At 43.9% G+C, this 22,344-nt stretch overlaps 1 protein-coding gene across 1 annotated transcript in view; it reads left to right on the plus strand.

The window, feature by feature from the left end:
* Nucleotides 1-18,578, plus strand: part of MCUR1 (mitochondrial calcium uniporter regulator 1) — a 44,397-nt gene extending 25,819 nt beyond the window's left edge. Inside the window, exon 9 of the mRNA XM_055799286.1 lies at nt 16,021-18,578. Coding sequence (XP_055655261.1) covers nt 16,021-16,061 — 41 coding nt within the window. The 3' untranslated portion in view covers nt 16,062-18,578. The remainder of the gene's footprint in view (nt 1-16,020) is intronic.
* Nucleotides 18,579-22,344: the final 3,766 nt, after the last annotated feature.

Raw genomic sequence — 22,344 nt, forward strand, 5'->3', positions numbered from 1 at the left:
CTTGCCTCTCTTGTAAGTTTATATAAACACTGATTTTTGTTTTCTTGGCTAGATGTAAATTTTTACCAGAGTTGTAACCACAACTTTATATCCATTGGTTCAAGTGTCAGGACTATGTCAGCATTTTTTGACAGTAATTTCAGTAGATCAAAAAACACATGTCATGCCCTCGTGTTTAATGAGTATGAAAAATGTGATTTTTAAAAGGTTGTTGGGGTTTTTTTTTAGTCTTCTAATCTTCTGCCAATGCATCTGAGATAATTTACTGTAAAACTCAAGACAGGACTAATGGGCTACTCCCCTCAGTCTAACATGCGTTTGAAAGGCGAAACATGTAGATTCTGAAGTGCACTAAGCCTTATTTTCATCTTGAAATCATCTACTAAATTTCTTTAAAGATACTTTTAATATATGAGAACATCTAATTATAGCTAAAGATAAACTGGACGTCAATTATCCTCCCTTCCTGCTAGGTCCTGGCAGATGAACAATCCCAGGAAGAGTGTTTAGCCTGGCTGCTCTCTGACTCACTATACCTTGACAGATCTGCTGTCCTGCTCCCAGCAGCCCAAAGGTGACCGAGGACAAGCGTGTGTATGGATACGTGTGGACACATGCAGGGAGGGCAAGGAAGGACACATCTGCCCTGTTTTACGTTCTCTGTGCTCAGCCTTAGTGTTTATGCAGAGTTACGTCGGTACACGCAGTCCTGGTACGAGCGAAGGAGTTCCTCACGCTGCTGTGAAAGCCATTTCTTAGAGTGCCAGACTCCCAGACCGATAAGCAATTCGGGTGTTCTGCAGTCATCTTGACCTCCCTCTACGACCTGCACCTTCCCTTCCCCACTCAGCCCCCGGCTGCAGAAGTCCGCTCGTGTCCCCGCAGCCGCAGCGCCTTGCTGCCCTCCTCCCGGGGGTACCTCTGCTGCTCCTCACTCTCCTGGTCCCACAAGATCTCTTGCTGGAGAGCTGGAGTGGTATTTCCACAGCTGGCCTCAGCCCAATTGAGACTGAGGGAAGCTGCAGCCATTTTGAGGCGAAACAGATAAAATGGAAGCCTTTCGTGGTATCTTGGTGGCACAAGTAACTTCTGCTCCTTTTCCGTTCGCCAACTCCAACTGCTGATCATCATCCAGTTCTCCGATGTCGCAATGCTGCGCTGCAAGCCTCTTTTTTCCCAGGCTTTGCTCTGTATCCCCGTGCTGCCGGCAGCACCGTGTTTCACCTTGGAGCAGATGTCCCACGTCTGCTGCTCCGAGGTGCTGTTATCCTGCCCTCCTCGGCCAAGAGAAGAGTTGCTGTAACTGAGATGCTGAGGTGCGATGGGGAGAGGAAATTAAGTGATTTGGGAGGTGAAAGGTTTCAGCTTGCCCGTCCTCAGTTATTGGCTTCTTTGTTTAGGTTTCCTGGGGAGAAATAGATAAGGCCTTTAAACCTTTCAAGAAGGTTCTTAATTGGCAGCTTGGTTAAGGGGCAGTAGGAGCGTGTATCGAAGAAACAGGAATGAACAACAAAACCAAAACAGAAGGTCGTGATTCAGGGGAATGTGCCAGAGGGAGCTCTCAGAGCAGATCGTGTTTATTGCTCTTATTATCTCTGCGGTCCGGGCAGCAGGCACAGGCCAAAGGAGCTCTCCTTGAGCTGGCACGGAGAGGCGCACGGGGAGCGGACCACAGAGGAGGCAGCATGTTTTCCGTGTTTTCCTTTGGAAAGGGGCGATAACGATTGTGCAGTAGACTGGAAATATTTAGCCGTATAAAATGTCTCAGTGTTAGCAGCAGCAATAGCAGCTCTCGCACATTTCTTTATTAAAAAAATAAATCAGAGACATTAACTTTCACTGTGGGGTAGGAGGTCAGTCACCATTTATTACACAAACTATTGCAGCTGAAAATGACTGAGGGAAAACTTCCTAATTAGCCCTGTTGTTTATTTTTTTAAGAGAAAAGTAGCTGAACTTCTGAATCTGGTTTCCTGTGGAAACAAAGCTTACGCAATCTGTGTTTGTCCTGTACCTCATAATCGTTGTGACCCTCTGACAAATCAGATCTTGACTAAAGTTGAAAGAGTGATAATGTTAGATATAATTATGATTTTTTTAAATGGTTCATCAAACCTGGCAGCAGGATAAGGGACAGAGAGTTGGGTTACTGCCTTGACTGAAGAAAAGGCAAGAGGATCCCAGCCATTGCACGTTGCTCGCCAGCCAGCCAGCACACACGTGCCCACAGTGGGTATTTTTATAGCTCCGGACTAGTCCCGGAGTTTGTTGTCTCTCGGTAGTGACGGTGTCATCGGAGGCACGAAGAGAGCGGGGATTATTGTGGTGAAGGAGAGAGAGATGTAGGACAAAGGACACAAATCCGTAGGAAATCAGGCTTCGTTAGTTCTGCTGCTCAGGAACAACATGTTTGTCTAACAATAGCTTTCTGCCCGAGCACATACGTCAGAACCAGATTAGATTTCTATTTGCATACCTTCTTACCTTTCTCAAGAATGCCTCTGGCATAAAGCTCCTCAATTTATTTTTCTTCCTTAAGACATGGGTCTCTCTTCAATAGTAACTGTGAAAGTTACATCTTATTTCTTAATAGATTTATTACTTTGTTTACTTAAAGTCAGATGAACTGGGTTTAATAACAACATCAAATGTTTGCTGCTTTTTTTAATCCTCTTGGCTCTTCAGAAACAACAAAACAGAGAGAGAGCAAATGAGCTGGATGCAATTCCGTGTTGTGTGCACACACTGAGAGCAGAACCTGAACGCAGTATTGTTGTGCAATGTAAACAAGGCATAAATTTATCCTACAGAACCCTCGTAGCCGATGATCTGAGAGGGAAAGAATCCAGTGGATTTCTGAAGCATAGGATGAGCCTGTAGCACTGACAGGAAGAACAGGATTTTTTTGCTGTAAACTGAGTGCTTTTTATACATACTGGTTGAAATACTAAGCATGGGGGGGGGGTGGGGGGGTGGGAAACACAAACCACAAGAAAACTTTTACAGCCACTGTTCAGAAGAATGATGTACTATCCAAGGGAGTTTTTAATCTGCAGGGGGAGAGAATAGGAGCTGTGCTCTTCTTTCTGTCTTACGTAGTCCAAGGTCTGTATTATGCTCATTATAATGATATCAGTGCTTCTAAATTAAAGTAGCAATGCCCAGATTCCACAGGGATGCGTGTCACAGAAATGCATGTGCTGGCAATTAAAACAGAGTTTTCAAATATTGCTTCAGATTCAGACAAGAACTTTTTTTATGCGGTTGTGTCATAAAAAAGGAAGCTAGAGCCAAACTGGGGGGGCAGCATTAATACATGACAGCCACTGACACAACCGGAGACCTTGCTAACCACACCAGAGGAAAGAATGTTTTCAAATACGAGGTAGTGTTTCAGGAGCTCAGCTCTTACTGAAGTCCATCCAAACCCCAGCTGAATGTTCCCCCTGCTAGCCGCTTTGAAAATTCGCTCCAAAGAATAACTAGTCACCTGTGAAGAAAACGAGATACAGTTACAATGAAATAGATACTACTTTTAGATCCTGCCACTGGGCTACTCGGTATCCAGCCATTAGGACTGTGCCTTTCCAGGGGCAAGTATTTGATGCTTCAGGGGCAAAAAGAGGCACAAAGAGCCAACTAAGCTGCGCCGCACTTCACAGGAGTAGGGGATGGTCCTTCCCGATCCCCCCATGGACAGGGGGGTTGTGAAAATAAATACAGAGCAATTACCCTAATTGCAGTCTTAGCAAATGCGATTAATGATCAAACAGTTTTCCAACGTTTTGGCAAATCCTGCCTTAGTGTTATTTGCCTTGCATTCCTCCCACAGCAATAAGCTGTGTAAGTTGACAAAAGGAAAATGCAAAAAGCACTACCTTTTGTGTCCCGGGGGGCTATAACTTGATTGCATCCAACCTACTCTTCAGTAGCTGACCTAATTTCTTCTGTTGTTAACAATTTTAGAAGGAAGTTTTTACAGGCTCCTTGTACACAATACGGATTAGTACTCCCAGATATATTGGACAAAAAAAGAGGATGAAAAATAGACTTTAGTTCCTGGTGCATTGTTGGATTAATTTAGTTGGGTGTGTCTGGTAGAGGAACAGAGGAGCCCAATTTTGTTCACCTTGCATTTCTGTGTTCTGAGGCTAAAATAAAGCTTGTGTTGCACACATACGGTGGCTAATGAATTAGCTCCAGTCATCAGCTTAACTGCTAAGAAATTTTACACTGGGTCAAAATGAACGCATCGGTACACTTACAACCTAGCAGCTCAGATCCACGTTCAAAACAACCACCTTAAACGTGTCATTAAAAGGCTAAAATACACCCACTGGCAAGGCCTGCATCCCAGTAACGTGGCCCCATGAGTCCTAGGCTGAGTCAAGGGGATCCTGCTAAGAGCGGTGGTGAAGGGGATGGGATTTGTTTTATACAATTTTTGCCGTAACTTGCTATAGGCCGTGGATGTTTGCTCAGTTGCACCTAGTCAAACTGGTTTACATTGTCTCCAGCCTCATCATCTGTAAGTAATTCTCTCTCTCTCTCATCTCTCCAACCCCACCCTCCACTGTGCTGATGCTCACAGTTGTGCTAGAGTTGGTATTAGAACGTGTCCAAGTTCTGGGGCTTGGGGGCTGAGAGGCTGGGGGGCTTGGGGGGTGCTGGAATGGCAGTTGGGGGGTGTCTGGGCTGCAGTGGCCTTGCCTGGAATTCAGGTTTAACTGCTTGAAATCACTTGCTTTTGGTAATATGTTCATTTAAGCAGTTAATACGTATGACTGAGTGTAGTGCGGCGCTTCCGACCCTTCCCAGCCCTTTCCTGTGCAGTTCAAGTAGCTACACTTTTGTTACAGCACGTGGCTGGTGAGAAATACTGACGAGTTTTTTGAATGGCACAAGCTGAAACCTTTCCCCTTGCTCACAAGGGGAGAAAGGATGACTTGCAGCAATTTTTAATCCAGGAACGCAAACTCCGGGGAGATGAAGTCTCTTGAATAGCTGTGACAGCAGCCCTAATGTAAAGTAAAGCATTCTGGGACTAAATAAATGGCACACCGGAGAAAGAAGGGGATCTGGAAGGAGCCTGCAGAAACTGTGGATGAGTAACCTGGGTTATTGTGCTAATGAAATTGTTTTGCTTTGAGATCTACTCCTGTGGAGAGAGACTGAGTTGCTTTGTCTTGGCCTATGTCATGGGGAGGGGGAGGCTAAGATTTATTTTTAATGACTAAAATAGCTATACAGCTGCCAGGGAGTGCCTCGATTCCCTGGCACACAGGGACTCACAGCTATCCAGGAGAGTTACAGGGAACTTTTGCTTTTAGCCTTCTCTGTGCCACCGGCCACTGTCCTCCAGCCGAGCTCTCCAGGCAGCACTGCACACACCCTCCAGGCTTTTTAGCTTCTCCGCTGATGTTTGCTGAGATTGCTTTTCCCCCAGGGTCCAGCCTGGGAACTGGCTGAAAACGGAGCGCCCCCCCCCCCCCCCCCCCCCCCCCCCCCCCCCGCCAGCTGCTTTCCGCCCCACTCTGTGCTGGGGCTTCCATCCCCACAGCTGGGGCCTCCCAGAGCCCCCCAGTATGGTATGGGGGAACTTCTCTGCATTGCCTGGAGCCCCCTTCTCCAGGGAGCACAGCTTGCTTCTCCCTGCAGGCATGGCAATGCTATCAGCCCCCACTGAGGTGGTGTTTGATTTCCCTGTTTTATCTTTGAGCGCTAAGTAGAGCATTTCATATCTATAAATATGTGTATATTACATATCCTGTTACAGTGATATAACATACAATGGGAATAGGCCGGTGTTAAGTCCCAGCTTATCAGCCTCCCTTAACAGGGAATTCATGGTGTTTTAATTATGTTGATGTAGTTACAGCAACACATAGTTCTCCATGTAAAAATAGGATGAGAAAAATCCCTTAAGGAAGAGAAATTTTGCTGGCCAGTTTTAGAAAAACCTTCACATGCACAACTTTTCTTTCAGGTGTCCGGCTATTCTCCGTACGTAGGAGAAGCTCTTGTTTATAATGGGCTGATTAATCATTTGACAAGTAAGTTTACTCATAAAGCCGCCGATTTACCGTGGGACTTGCTTTGAGAAATCTGGCGGTCTGGTGGGGGCTGGTGGGGTCCATCTGGCAGAGAAGGGGAAAAGCATCTTCAGCCATGGGCTCACAAGGTGGTGAGGAAGGCCCACTCCTACCAGTTTGACGCCAGTGCCAGCAATAGATGCCCAGAGCCTGGAGGTGGGTTGCAGGTCAGCAGGAAAGCACCTGAAGAACAAAGGAACACGTGAACATAAAGCAATTCCAGCCACTCCAGCCAGTAAGTCGGCTGGGGGGAGGGGGGCAACTTAAATGCCTCTACACAAACACAGGTAGCATGAGGAACAAACTAGAGTTAGAGACGTGCGCACGTGTGCAGGGCTGTGATCTTACTGGCATCACAGAGGTGTGGTGGGATGGCCCCTGTGACTGGAGCATTGGAATGGAAGGGTATGGGCTCTTGGGGAATGTCACCCTCTGGGTCAGCACCCAGCTGGAGTGCACGGGGCTCTGCCTGGGGATGGGCGAGGAGCCAGCTGAGAGCTTATGGGTCAGGATTTATATTGGATATAAGGAAGAAATTCCTTACTGTGAGGACGGCGAGGCACTGGCCCAGGCTGCCCAGAGCAGCTGTGGATGCCCCATCCCTGGCAGGGCTCAGGGCCAGGCTGGATGGGGCTGGGAGCAGCCTGGGCTGGTGGAAGGTGTCCTGGCCCACGGCAGGGGGGTGGGACTAGGTGATCTTTAAGGTCCCTTCCAACCCAAACCATTCTGTGATTCTATGATCCAGCTCCATGCATGGCTAAACTGAGTAATTACATAATTCCATTTCTTTAATTCAAGCCTTCTCTGCTGCACCCCTTTCTTTGTGTAGGTTTGTTTTATTCTGTCCTGTCTGTCATGTCCATATTTCAAACTACACTTCGCTAGCACAAAGCGCAGTGCCCAAGGTGGTCGTTGATCACAGACATGTTCTGTATCGTTACATTCTACAGCTCACTTGTTCTGCTTCAAATTCAGAGGTGATACTGATTTAAAAATCTGAAGGAGAGAAAACTCATCTTGAAGTGTATCCAAACTTGTATTCAGCCTTAATCATTGCTTTGAGTATTAGGCAGAAGTGTCAGCAGAGTTTTTATGGGACCGGTTATCCCACACAAATATGAGTATTCATATGGCTTATGGTAGAGGTGTCAGAGCTACATTTACAGAGGATCAGGCTCAAGGGCTCCAAACTTGCAAAATTAGTTTGTTTAGATTGGCATTGACAGAGCTACATACAACAGCACTGTTCAGAGGGTGAAGCCCTACATTAGAAAGCACTAGGCAGGAGTTCAAACGGACTATGGAATTGTTGGACTGGGCAAAAAAAGCTGTCAGCCTGGTAAGTGTCTCATTCATTTTCTTCCTTTCTCAGTGCAGCGCAACCACAATTTCTGTCCCTTATATTGTACTTAAAAATACTTTAATATTTGTTTCAGTGCACTCCAGGCAGTTAATAGATTCTTTCCTGTATTTGTGATTGCTTGATCTGTTTATTGGTTCATTGTGCTTTTTAATCTCTCAGTGGGGAAAAAAACCACTGACCACTAAAAACATTTTTTTCAGTTTTATCAAATTGTTCTTTAATCACTGATGGGCATTTTTTCTTTCTTTTAGGTGGCTAAATTAGGAGTTGACTCCAGTTTCCTAGCTAGTTTCTTCAAGTTTACCTGAAAGGGGCAGGGTGCAGGGGAAGATCACTTGCCCAGGTTTTCTGACTTGTATTATAGATATTCAGGCAGAACAAAAAGAAGTGTGAAACAAGGAGCATCAACAAATTTCATAAGGATTAATGTTTGCATCGATGATAAAGCAGAAGAAGAAACGCATGGCATGATAAGTAAAAGTAATCAGAAGAGGGTGTGACTGTGAAGGAGAAATAAAATTAAAAATGGAATGATGGTAAAAGAGGGAGTCAGGGGAGAGGTTTAAACAGGTGAGAAAATGGGCAGTGATCATTGTGTTGTCTTTTGGTTGGTAATAGTGGGGAAGGGGCGATTATAGATATCTCCCATGTGGGTACAGGGGAGAGGAAAAGGGAGGGAATGTACAAGAGTGCTGTGACTTTGAGAGGAAAGGTTGCAAACCAGCTGCCTTGGGGTAGGACTGGCTTTGAGTAGTCCAAGCAACAGGGCGGGACAAAAGAAAGGCCAACACTTATAAACAGAGTAGAAGGATTGGAGTGGCACTTCAGGGGGCTCCTCAGAAGTTCAGCAAGCAGCCACGTAAAAATAAATTGGCAAAGACACATCCCCAAGAGGACATAGTGGCTAAAACATAGGACTGGATGGATGAAGAGACCAAGATAAATGCACGTGTCACTGATGCAGAATGTTGCCAACATGACTGGGTACACATCCCCAGGGAGAGGCAGAGGAGAGAAAGCCTGCTGAGATTTCCATGGCGAATGGGAATGGAAAAGGAAGCCTCAGCTGTCAAAAGGGAGAAGTGAGGATGGAGTTGTGAAAGCCAAGGAGAGAAAGTGTTGAGAGGAAAGATAAAGTTGGCAGGGAGATGACAAAAGTAAGAGACAGGCATTAGTGAAGATATAAATAAAGACAACATCATTTAAGGAAGCAGAAGTCACGAGAGCAGTGGTGCAATGAGAGTAGACAGCAGAATGTCAGAAATGTGAGACAGAGTAGGAAAGAGGCTTGGAAGTACTTGCTGTACATGAGTTATGGTATTAGTCTTGGGGAGAGATGAGCCAAGGAAATGAGGAAATGCTGAGAATATTGAGAATAACAGTGTGCACGGTACAGGAAAGTTAGTGGAGGGTCTGAAGGGCAGAGGGAACAAGAGAGAGAGAGAGAAGTGTTAACAGCATGTGAAAGAAGCGGTGTGAGCCTTAATATCTTTAGGAATTGGTCTATGCAGTCTTGTGCTGTGAAAAGGAAAAGTCACAGGAGAAAGCTTGCCAGCGTGGGTAGGGAAGATGTTTTCGGAGACTTCTTTCCACTGTCTGAAACCTGATGGATATATATACATCCTTTAGTGTCAAAGCTAGTTTTCGGGCAAACAGGCAAGATGGAAGGGAAGAATCGACTGCAAGGAGAGTTAAGGGAAAGGAGGGAAAGATTCTGGTAGAGGAATATGGAGCCGTCTAATTAGCCTAATTGGCATCATCTATCGTTTCCTACAGCATCACCGGTTCTCAGTATCTACCGTAGTGAAAGTCTGTGTAATGAAAAGTGGGATTCAGGTCACTTGACAGACAGGCAGATGTACCTGCTGACTTCTAAGCTTATGCCTGCATCTCTTTTGTCAAAGATGAGAAGCAGGGGAAAAAAACCCTGTTTTCAAAGTCAGGGTCAGCAGAGACAAGCATATCATTTGCATTTTGCTTTATTAATATGGGCTAGCTCAGCAGGCAAAGTCTAGCATACTGATAAATGATTTCATAATGGGAAAAATAGGGTCAGTGACTGCAAGTCATTTTCCCCCCTAAAGTAAATGAGGTAGTGTTGGGGGAGGCTTGGAGGGGGTTGTATTTAATTTCATTGGGAAATACAGATGTAGCCTGGACTAAAAGGGCTCTGAATATATAACCAAGGAAATATTACAATAAAAAAGAGGTGAGGCTAACCCCGCGGTTATCAGACAGTCCTGCTCCACGGTGGTGATGGTTAGCTCCCGCTGTATGGGGTCCGTGTGCTGTCGCACCGTGTTTAATCTGAGCAGCTCACAGAGCTGGCTCTGTCCCTGGTTTCTTGCACAGAAGCCCTCTGTTACCCCTCTGTGCAAATGAGACCTTTTACAGCTTGGCTCCTGTAATCTCCCAAAACATAATTGCTTCTCCCTTTACCCTGCGCTCCCTGATAGCTCAAGCACAGGTTTTGTCCCTCCCTTCCTATAACAGTTACTGAGTACAGAGCATCCCTTCGTGGATGTGTGCTTGTGGATGCGATTTGGCACGCGTTTGAGCAGTGCTAGCATTGATTGAGCCCTACTGAGGCAGCTCAAGGAACATACAGATCTGTGCAAATTAATTAGTATCTATGTGTTTCTCCTTGCCTGAGTTTTCTGAGCTTCCTTTGGGCTGGGGGGGTCAGAGACTTTGAAGCCTTTCGCTCTCCTCCACGTCATAGGAAAATTTAGTTGGATCTCGCAGCTAAACCAATGTGCTGTGAGAGCAGGATTGTCTTTTCTGTTCCTTTGCTCAAGTGTTCGGTGCCTCCGAGTTCATCCCCAGCTTGTCAGGTCCACGGTAGGATTAGGCAGCTCATCTCACCTGATCCAATAATCACTCGTTGCCAGAAGGGATGATCCCACTCCACCTCCTCCCTAGCCATGCACCCCAGCATCTTCCCTTCCTACAGCACTGGAGCTTATCTTGCCTCACAGCAGGGATTTCAAGGGAAAAAAAAACCTAACTCAGCCAAAGAAGGTGAGCGGTATTTTTCCTGGATTAGCTAGGTGAGCCATCCCACCACAGGATCGCAGCCTGGGGAGGGCAGGACACTGCCCCACTTGGTGTCAGAGAGCCGTTAGAGAGGCTTGGCTGCATCACCATGCCATTCCTCACAGCACTGAAGAAGCCGTGCTCAATCCTGGTCCGTATTCTGCATCTGAGAATATTCTTCCATTCCTCACTCCTGGACATCAGGCAGACTCGGTGGGACTGATTCAGCCTCCAGCTCTCTGACTTTACAAAGATGCTCCCACTTGGAATGGGAGCAGTTGAGTTTTAGTAACTCTGCTTTCTCATCTCTGGAAGGCATGTGCCTGATAGTTCAGCTCCGCATCTACCAAGGCATTCGGTAACTCAGCAATTTCTCATCTTAAATCAGAATATAAAAATCACACAGAGGCACGGTCCCCAAATTGTCACAGTTAGGTGTGACAAAGCACCTACACATCGACCCAGAGCACGTGTTACTTTTTTCCTGATTATATTGGCTCTGGTGCCAGAACGACAGGACAGGGGTAAGCAGATACTGAATTGAGATGAATTTGTGCCTATTTTGTATTGAGACTGACATACATTTCAGTTTCCAGCACTATTATTAATATGCAGATATGTAAGCTATGCCATCTTTTGTGTTCCAGTTTATTGGTGTAAATGAATTGCATTATTTTAATCCTTTGAACAGAGGTCCCTCAGAAAACTTTTGGCACTCTACTCCAGCCTGCAGTGACATTACATTGATGTATTTTCTGTGTGTGTCTGTGTGTCTGTCTTCTCTTCCTTCATGCTTTATCTGTTGGCACAGAGCTATACCCAACTTCCAGCAATATGTTCCTAGGGCTAAGCAGCCAACCTACTGCCTTTTAATTGTTATTTTTTAATTCTGTGGATCCTGGCTCTGTAATCTCAGACAAGAAAAGTTGAAAGCAGGGCAACATTGCACACTTTAGTCTTTGAGGTATATTTATATCCTGCATGGAACGTAATCATTTTACTTAGATCCAACATATATCTAAGATAGAAAACCTGATAGAATATTTGAGAAATGAGAACAAATATGTTGTCTTCAGATCTGGTAATTAAAAACTAATTTGTCAAGCTAAAGGCATTCTATTATGGTGGCTTACATCATGGTGCTATCATACCTGTAACATACAGCACAACTACTTCTGTAATCCTTTGATTTGTTTTTGTCTAAACTTTAAATAGTACAATAAAACCTTCTGGCTAAATAGATACACATATAGAAACCTCATGTTGTTACATAGGTTTCTAAACATAGCACTGTATGTTCATTTTGAAGGTAAAATAGGGAACTATTATTTAATTACCACTTTTTAGCTCTGTTTGTTTACTTAGAGATTCTCCTGTCTCTAAAGAAAGTAGCCTGCTCCTCTTCAGGCAGTTTATGCCATCACAGCGTTCCACAGGAAACCTTGGGCTGCGGGGCCTTTGCAGCGTGGCAAAGTGGACTTATTTCAGACCGAGACCGAAATTTGTTCAGTGACTAATTGTACATGGCTAAATGTGTGGGGGTTTATTTCACAGGACAACAGGAATGTTTAAATAGCAGCCTGCAGAGGAACTGGGGCACTCCTCACTGCCTGCGGCCACCTCAGCAGGTGCTATGCTGATGTGGTCAAGAGGCAAAAAAAAAAAAAAAAAAAAAAGGAAAGAAAAAAAAGGTGACTTAAAGCGACTTATACTCTCTGACTTGCAGGAGGGCCCGCGCTCACTGCAGCAGTGCGGACAGCTTTGAATGAATCACAGGATTCCAAGAATTAGCAACAAACGTCACGTGGGCAAGTCACAGCACAGGAGCTGCCCAAACAATGCGGTGACTGAGGCTGATGTGATCCCTGGATGCAGGATACCTTCCACAGGAGGAAAGCGGTGACGTTACAGTAACATTAAGGGAATAGTGTGTCTTGTTCTGGTGCCCACACTTGAGAAAAATGATATTGACAATTTAGGCTTCACGAAGGAGCAATAAGAGTTACATGATATCTAAGCAAAGCTGATTTATGGTGAGAGACTTAGGATCAGTCTCTGTAGTTTATTGAAAAGAAGACCAAGAGGGAACCCGATGATGAACGGTAGGCTGTGCAGGTTCTTAACTGCAAAGGGCTCCATCATCCTGCAGACAAGGACACAGCCACATCCCATGGCAGGAGGTGAAATCTAGAAATAAGGTGGATAGTGTAGTTCAGGGTAAAGATCAATTAGCTTCATCACAATATTGTGCTTGGACCATATTCTGGCTTAACAGCCACAGGAGTCCTTTTAATTACTATGGCAAAGGTGTCATGAAATGTGTGCATGAATAATTGAGATGATATGCTATGTAAATAAGGCCAAATGCAACTACCAGAGCTGGGGAGAACTCAAAAGGACTGACTGGGACATCTGCATTTGAATAGCTCGTAAGGGAGGGTTGTGCAAATCAAGGACTCTCGCTGCTGCCGGCAACGCCAGGAGACGCTGGTTATGACCTTCCCAAAAGCTTGATTGTCCTGTGTTCCTTCCTGTGCCATCTCTGCCATGTTAGCCTGTAGAACAATACGTCGTTCATCTTCAGCTTTCTCCTCGGGGATCGTAGGTGTATTCAGGGAAAAATCCTCCAGTGCTTCTCTCCCATTAAAATCAATGAGTTTTCAGGCTGCCTGAAGATAAACACGGAGTTCAGTCTGCGAATGCAGCCAAGCAGCTACTGCTGGTGTCTGGGTGAAGCGCCGGCAGGGATCTTTCTTTCATTTCTTTGACTTCACACCCGTTTATTTCACATTGTCTATTTAGAGGCTAAGTGCTTTAAAGTGCAAACTGGCATTTCTATGGATGTAGTGTTCAGCACAGCTGAAGCCTGTCTTGATTGGGAGTTCTAGATGCAACTTGCAGATAATAGAAATTTATAATAAGGCTTGAATTAATGCTTAGTTTCCCATGCTGTATAGCTTGACATCAGTGCTGCTTTATCACTGCAAGCATTTACAAAAGCTACAGTCTTTTCTGAGAGGACTCATCAAATGCTGTTGTAGAAGGATTTTGTGCTTTGTCTCATAGCAAGTATTTCCGGAACTGGACTGTTTCTTTTCTGTGATCATCACAAATTAAGAGCATGCGCATTTGATGTACTCAAAGAAAAGCAAAAGAAATGAACATTTGTTGAACAGAAATTAATCTGAATCTAGCTAAGAACTGAAATAAAAAAAAATAACATACTTTTAGCATACACAGGCAGTCACTGGGTCCTTGAGTAACTGCCTGCCCTCAGCTCTCTGTACATAGCTCTAGTTGCTAGCAGATCCTGGTTGAAATTCAAATCAGTTTCAGCATTGCTGCTGTCTCTTCTAATTGACTCTGTCGATACACTCAGCTAGTGGGAGGGACAGAGGAGCAAAGCAGGCAGAAAGGCCCGAATGATTTCTAACACATGCTAGGCTATTCAGCAAAACGTTATGGACACGGGGGCCAGACACTGCACAAACATTGGGATTCCCCATGCCCTGCCCCAGAGCACTCTGTCAGAAAACCAAGAGCAATTTTTTAAAATTTTATTTTTATTTCTAATGTTAGAAGCATTTAGGCCTAGACGGCGGTTGAAAACCACAGCTCAGTTGGCGATGAGCACTGTGCAGCAGCGGAAGCGCATGGAAAAATTCTGGCTGACTCATCCATAATTCATCTGGCGTCCCGGGGAACGTGCGCACTGGAGCGGGATCCCTGGCACTCGGGCAAGGCAGAGGGCTGCTGCCCCAGCAAGAGGTGGGCAGCAACCCGCTCTCTTCCACCCGGGTAACCTCGTGGCCCCCGGGCTCGCTGCGGGGCTGTCCCACTGCCTCTGAGAGGGACTGGTCCCCCAGCTGCAGCTCAGGGCGGGGGAGCGTGGCCCTGGGAGACTTAAGGACTTGCACTTCATGATGCCACTGCTGTGGGGAAGGGGCAGCGAGGGAGCTGGCCCCATACCCTGGGATAACACACACAACAATTTGAGGAATCCATCCCAGCCCACTCAATATTTACATCTTCATACCTGCGTGCATGTGACACTAACTCTGCTTCGAGTGACTCTGCTCTTGGTGTACAACCTCCTGCTGGGCCGTGTTTCCAAGGGCTCCCAGCGAAGGGCTGGCCAGGTGTTACTAAACCTTAATGATCTCTTCACGCAGAGCCCAAAAGGTGGGTAGCTGCAACCCAGGGCAAAGCAGTTTTTAAGCCTGACCTTCAGCTCAGAGGTAGCTAAGCAACATATTCCACATCGAGGGATTTCAGGTTACTTTAAAGGTATGACTGGCCTGAAGAGACAAGTAGAAGGTCTTGAGGGCTGTTTGAAAGAAAACCAGAAGGTACAGGATGAATATCAGAGACTGTCTGTGATTTGCAGTTGTGTGCGGTATCCTAAACTCAGAGGAGTTTGCAAGAGAATCTTACGGAAAAGAACGGAAGTGAGGAAAAAATTACACAGACAAATGAAAGTAAATGTTAACTACTTTATCTCCCTCCGTGCATTTCTCCTACTGCCCAGGGCTAAAGGAGCTGACTCCTTCAGGACTGACTGCTTCAACTGATTTTCTGAAGGGATGAGTGAAGCGCAGAGCACTCAAAATACCAGAGCTGCAAAATAAGCTTGCGGGAAATCCGTCTGTCAACCGTTACTCCTGGGACTGTGTGGTCAGCCGCACAGCCTAGGCAGCGTGAAGAGCCAAAGAGCACGTATTCATGGTAGCACCCAAACACAAGGGCCTAGGGCTGTCCAGCTGGACTGAGGGTGCCCCCAGACACCTGTAATCAAGAAGCCTGTACGTCCTAATGCTTGCCACAGCCGTTAACTTCCACCTGAACACTCTGTTGGGGAGAGTATGGAGTAACTTGACAAAACAAGATTCAGCACTCATCAGCTAGCGCACACAAGTCAAAACCATCAGTTACATTCAGAGTCTGTGTATATATATCTATTCTACTGCCAGAAGCTGTGTTTCAGGAAATTATTTTTTTAGGGCTGTAGTCATTGTCGCTAACAAAAAAGACATGACACAGACACAATCATCTAGAAAATGTAGCATGTTTTAATAAAAAAAATTGCCTTTCCAAAGCAAAGTTTCTTTACTATGTGATGTTTGATCTCACATATACTTCCATGGTTATTTTCTTGTCTTAAATCTAATTACTTCCTAGTATTTCAGTTTGTTATATGTATTTTCATCTCATGTTCTGCAACTGTTCCCAAGTGTATGCTCCATTGCACAATTCTCTGTATTATTTATTTGAGGCAGCTTCTGGGATAAAGAATTAGTCCTGGGATTTATCTGCAGTTTTGACACTGGCCATCTGGGTGATTTCTGGCCAAGCCACTGCACCTCTTCACCACTGTGTTCCCAGCAGTAAGAGTGGGGCAATAACCCTTTTTGAAAGCACACAGAGATCTGCAGATGAAGTGCTGTATAGTTTATAGTCCCTATTTACAGCAACAACTTCACTGATGAGTTAAGTACTGAATTTTCCTTTTTTTTTTTTTTTTTTTTCCAGATGAAAACCTGAAGACCAGAACCTGTCAAAGTCCTTATTAACCTGTAACAGTACTGGAAAAACCAGATGATCACTGAATGCTTCTTTTCCTCAGCCTGTTGAAAACAGACACAACAGTAAGAGAGACAAGCTTTTAAACTTGATGTTTGTGACCTATTTGGAACATGTACAATCAGTGGAAACCTTTCTCGTTGCTTCTGATTTTTGTCTTCTTAAGGTGGCCTCTGGGGAAACAAATGCAACTTTCCTTACACCTGTGACTACATGCACCCTCAACTCAGCCAGGCCAGGGTGCTGCTTAAATTGCAGAAGCCCCAGGATGTGGTAGGGAAAAACTGCCTGAATCTGAGAGGAAAGCCTTGCTGTGACACTTGCTTTTTGGTCCTGCCAGAGAGTTCCCTGAACTCGCCACAGAAGGTCTGTCAAGTTAGGAAAGTTTCCTGTAGTCTCCGCCTCTTCCAAAAATACTCAAAAGCCAGATTAATCTGTCTTGCAGTGACTTTCATGTCATCAGATAGAGGAGACTCTAAAGAGATGCAAGTGCAACAGCCAGGTAATTGTGCTAGAAGTTAGTTTTAAAAGATGTTTCCTGTACCACTCTTATGCATGACCTTCTCTTTAAAAAAGTAAATTCAAATTAGTATTAAATGCATTTTCTTAAATAGCATCAACTATGGGAAAGGTTCTTTCAACTCCATAACCTGTATAATCATGATACTTATCTCTGAAGTTCATATTTGGGGTTCAACTATATATCAAAAAAATCCCCCCTAAAAGGGGGGTGGGGATTTGTCAGATTAAACTGTCTTGCCTTTTTTTTATTACCTCATGTTTATTTCCTCAGTTACTCTTTGCATTGTTGAAACACTCTGTGCCCCTTAGCAGCAAACATCTCCAGTCCTGTTCCAGATACAGGGGCCTGGCTTTGATACTTAATATGCTGTGCGCCAATCTGATTGTTGATTTACCAGTGAGAATCCAAGGGAGTTCAAAATCCTACTAGCACAAGTGGGATTGGAGGACCAGAACTAGGACTTTTGTTTTGGAGCTGCTAGTCAAGAGATTTTTGCAGTATTAGAGTCAATGCTTTGTCCATCATCTGAACCCTAGTAAACAAAGGGCAGTGCTTGGTATTTTCATGTTTAAGAGTGTCATCTTGCAATGCCAAATTCAAGAATTTGTTTCATGCGTCTGTTGATTTTGTAACTAAAGCACCGTTAGTCAAATTGTTTTCCTTACTGCTTCGTAATTGTGGGAGGAAAACATTAAGTGGATCAGAATTGTGCACCACAACAATGAATATAACTCTCATTTAAGGCACAGGATATGAGATAGAGGAATCAAACTGGAGCCAGCTGAGGACAGCTCTTCTACCAGGCACTCAAGTTCCCCTAGGAGGATTTTATCCAACCCTTGAAACCTAATTGGGGATTTCTTCCAGTAGAGCTACACCTGTAGTGTAGGCAGGATGCAGACATTTTACCACAGTCAAGCCATATGCAGCTTGGTTATACTTTGCTGCATTCTTGGCAGCACTGAAAGAGCATAAATTAGTGATTTTTTTTTTTTTTTCATGTATGTGTTTGTAAAAGGCACAGTACTGGATATTCGACATCACTGAGGAGCCAAAATACATATACAGTGGTAATGACCTTCAGGATGTGGAAGAAAATGTTCTGTCACTTAATTATAAGTTAATAAATAGAATAACAATTCAGGCCTTGTTAATTTGACAATGTCTTTAAATTCAATAGAGTAGATACCTGGCCCCTTCCTGCCATGCTTTTTAAGTTCTGCACTAAGCTTTGGAGGCTAGGTATTATACCTGTACAGTATGTCCTTTCTTCTCAGTTAAAAATTAAAGTAAAAGGTCATCTTGAACAGGCTCAGAAACTGTACAGGGTTGTGATAAAATATGAGGCTAACTCTAGTTGTGTACAGCCCCTCCTCCTCTTCCTACCTTCCCCTGCTTTTAGGACCTATATTAAAAGGAAGGAGAGTTGTCTTTCAGGCAGCATTGATGTCCACCTCCAGTGCACCTCCTGAAAAGGTGTCGCTGGATGTGTCATTGTTAGCATTCATTTCGTCAGAAACACAAAGAACCCCTGCTTGCCAGAGCCAGAAAACACAGGCGCAAATAACCATCACTTGGTACTTCTTGCTGGCCAATTTTTAACTACTGCTTTCACACACATTTGTTACTAGCCGTTCATTAATGAGCAATGATTAGTTCTTTGTTATGGGGCAGGGGTCCTAAACTTTTCCTGCACTGTTGCCCCAGCAGCATTTGCTGGTCTTGTCTTCCAGTTCACATCAATCCTGCCTGAGCTAATCCTGAACTGTAAGCATATACCTGACCAAGGAACCTTTAAAAGATCTGTGTGGCTGCATTTATAGTCTCTGTGGTTAGACGTTGTTATAATACCTTCTTTTCCTGCATTTTTCACTGTACTTCAGTATTACTGTACATAAGATTGTGCCACTTTAATTATGGATCATGCTTCCACTTAAACTGATAGAGAATCCGTATTAAAAGTTTGAAAGAGAAGTTGCTGCCTTTTCTGCCATTAATAGTATTACTGGTTTATGTAACTATGTGATTCCATACAGTGATAACTTGTAACAAACAAATAAGCACCTCTGCCCACAAGGAACTTTTACTTCTGCATAAAGGAGATGAAAGGATACAGAGCAGGAAAGTTCAATGAAGAAATGAGACTGAGGTTTGGAGGGTAGAGAGAAAGTGCGGCAAAGTAGCAAGACTGCAAAAGGTCAGATCTTCTGGACATGAGAGGCAGTCAACAGAATTAGGGCCAATATCAATGTCTCATACTATGTACAGCAATTCCTGCATTAGCAGTGGAAATTGAGATGTCTATAACTCAGGTGAAGTGGCTGTTTATCCTATGAAGTGTATTTCCTCTTGCCCAAGCTCTGTCTCGCCTCTTCCTATGAGCCAGGTATGACATGTCACTGAGTCACATCTCACTTCAGCTGTACAACATCTTCAGCAGCTTTTGGTCCCACCTCTTCAGCCTGTTCTCCTTGATCAGACAAGGGAAGTGGGACAGCGAGCCAGCCCATACCCACTGCTGCTCTTCCTGCTGGGCCTCCCGTGTGCCAGGCTGGGCTCTGCACACAGCTTGGCCTTGGGCTGACCAGGCTGCTTGGAGGCACCTAACAGCTCATACGGGACCACAGGGACTTGTACTGAATTGCATCAAGTAAAGGAGTTCTCGCTGCAGGCAGAGGCTTTAGAGAGCAAAAGCATGCTTTGAACAATGTGCTGTCTTTAGAAGCCAAATATGTACTGAAAGAAATCACTAAAAGCAAAAAAACCCCCCACAAATCATACTACGTAAAATGGCATAGATTTAAATTTCCTATACAGTGAGTTTAAAGTAAATATCTCATGCCTGTAAAAATACTGGAAGATATTATAAAGGTTTCAAAGTCAAGCACCCATGGTAATAAGAAACACATTAATTTGGATTAAGCTTTGCAGCTTTAATTCCTTCCCTTTGAGTGCACTTGCATCCTGGCAGTCTTCGTTTGTTTGATCACAAGTAACTTTTTCCTGAATGCAGAATGCTTGATGAAGCAGGAACTGGTTCATCTGTTTTTGTCAAATGTGCTAGAATGGGAGCAATGTCCTCCAGGTACCTGTCTTTCTCCATTAGCTGCTGACAGAACCGAGGTGAGAACTTAGGTGAGATAGCTAACGCGCTGGTCAGTGAAGTAACTCCTGCTTCTAGTACAGAACGCTCTCACTGGGTGTACTAGATTTGTTCCCAGTAAAGCTCACCACCAGCTGATCCACAGCCAGTGCAAGCCTTCCTCAGAGAGAAAGTGCCGTGCTTAACGGCTTCTGGTATGCTTCTGCTGTGTGGCACTCATGGCTGAGAGGCCTGTGTGGCCCAGGAACCTTCTGTCAATCAGAACTGAAACACGTCTCTCTATGCACCAGTTCATACCTTTCTGCAGTCTGGCAACCACTTTTGAAAATGCATTTTCAGGTTCTTCAGAGTCTCAAATGAACTTTATTTTAGCATGTACTTACATCTAAAAATCCAGGCTGGTTGGTGCAGCGAACATGAAAACTGTAGCTTAATTAAACTAAGGATAGAGTTTTCATGTGATTTGTATTGCTCTCACTAATGAACTAGTTCTCCAACACAGCTTCATGCTATTGTTACTGTTAGAGAAAATGACCTTCTCTACAACATACAGCTTCCTCCAGACGGCACTTTTGTAAGGGTTAGGTTGGAGCTGGGGATAAATGCTACCTGCCATACGAATTCAACATGGCACTTCAGCAAACCTGCAAGTTGCCAGAACTATGCTGTCAGCAAGTCCGGCAGCTAACTGCAAGACACTATATAAAAGGAGGCGTTCACATTCACAGAGTTTAGGCAAAGTTGCCTGGCACATCAACAACATAACATATTGTCCAAAAGAAATAAGGAGTCTCTGAGATGATGACGTAATATTCACTGGAAGAAATAAGGAGTCTCTAACAAGATGATGTAACATATTCACTAGAAGAAATAAGGAGTCTCTAACAAGCAAGTTTATCCTAGAACTCCAACCCACAGACCATTAAAATTCAGCAAACTACTTGTTTATCAAAACCTTCCTTTAATTACCAAGAACTAGCCAAGTGTGACAAATCCACGGCAACACCAAATTGTTAGTTTCCTGCAATCTTTATGTTTAGAAATAAATTCCTCTCTACCATGAGATTTAACCTAGGTGGGCCTAGGAGTACAAGAAGCATTTGCCTATTAGCAAGCATTATGATACATTAGCAGTAAGTTAGTAATATAAAATAGAGAGCTTTTTGAGATGGAAAAGATTTGCACTCCACACTTTTCCACAACCTTCCTCAAAATATACCCAATATATTAAATATGAGGGGATCCGTACATACAGATTACTGTTTGTTCCTCTGCAAAGCCGTAACACAGAAAAGAATGCTGTCAGGTCAAATCAAATAGGTGTTGCTGATTTTCATTATTTCATTGCAAATCCTTCAATACTTGTTTCAGCTGCCAAAGTCAAGGGACTGCAGTAAGAATCCCAGCTTTGTATTTTTTAAGCAAGATTTTAATTCTCCTGTATGGCAAAAGATTGTAAATATGAAAGGAAGGTCTCCTAAAAGCTCAGAAACCAGATGGCAAATAACCAGCCACCTACCCATCCTCTCTAAATGTCTTATTTTTAAGCAAATGGGCTTTTAAGCCAACTTCATTTGTGGGTGGGCATTGACTCATGAGTTTTGAACACTTACTGTGGCACTGCAAATCTGGCTCAAAACTTACATTTTATGTTTCAAAAAGCACTGCTGAAAATGTTTTTAAAGCAACAGAAATGCTTGCATTCCAATTAGTTCTTAGGCTATCCAAATCAAATAATGTATTTTCAAACCACTCAAGCGTTCCCTTACGTTGTTACTAGTCAAAACACAGCAGAAAGCTGTTAGCGGATCAGTTGCAGGAGGTTTTAAGAAGAGTTTAAGCAAGTGCCTGTCAGGAATGCTCACAGGATAGCTGGTCTAGCCGTGGAGGGGAAGAGGAAGGCAGATAACCTCTCGGTCTTTCTCAGCATTTTGATTCCTAGAAAGGAAAACTGACTTTATTAGTAAGACACTTCCAAAGGGGGAAGCACCATGCAGCTGTAACAAATCAGTGACAATGCTGTGGCTTTTATATAGTAAAGACTTCCATATTGTACTCTCTGGCATCCTCACACAGGTAAGTTCATAAGGTAAGTTAAAAGAATTTGCCAAGTAGATAAGATTCAGTCATTTTTAAGCTGATCAAATAATATCGTTGATGACAGAGGTTAGCATAGGCGTGGCTTGGCGAACAACAATAATTGCTGATCGTATAATAATAATGTACTAGAACAGGAAGCTATTCTTCCTTCAAGCCTCTGAGCATACCCATTGCAATCATGACAGCATATATAATGGCACGTTAATCTTAAAAACAATCACCTGCAAAATCATGACCTTGTTTGAAATATTTTAATTGCTCTGTCATGCAAGTATTCCCTACGGTTACTATGACTGAACAAAGTTAGAAAAACACTGCATTTTGTCAGACGATATGCTTTGTAGATGCATGTTTTTTGTACTCGTAATATAAAAGGAGGTAACTGTCTGCACATCCTACAGGCTTCTGGTATATTTAATATATTCTATAAATTACAACATATGATCAGTCCTGTACAGTAAAATACTACTGTCTAACAAGGGCAGCAGATTTGCAGGATTTCAGATTTCAGCAGATATTGAGTATTTGAGGCTAACTTGTTTCCCTG

This window comes from Falco peregrinus, chromosome 3 (genome assembly GCF_023634155.1).
Source record: "Falco peregrinus isolate bFalPer1 chromosome 3, bFalPer1.pri, whole genome shotgun sequence".
NCBI classification, from domain to species: domain Eukaryota; kingdom Metazoa; phylum Chordata; class Aves; order Falconiformes; family Falconidae; genus Falco; species Falco peregrinus.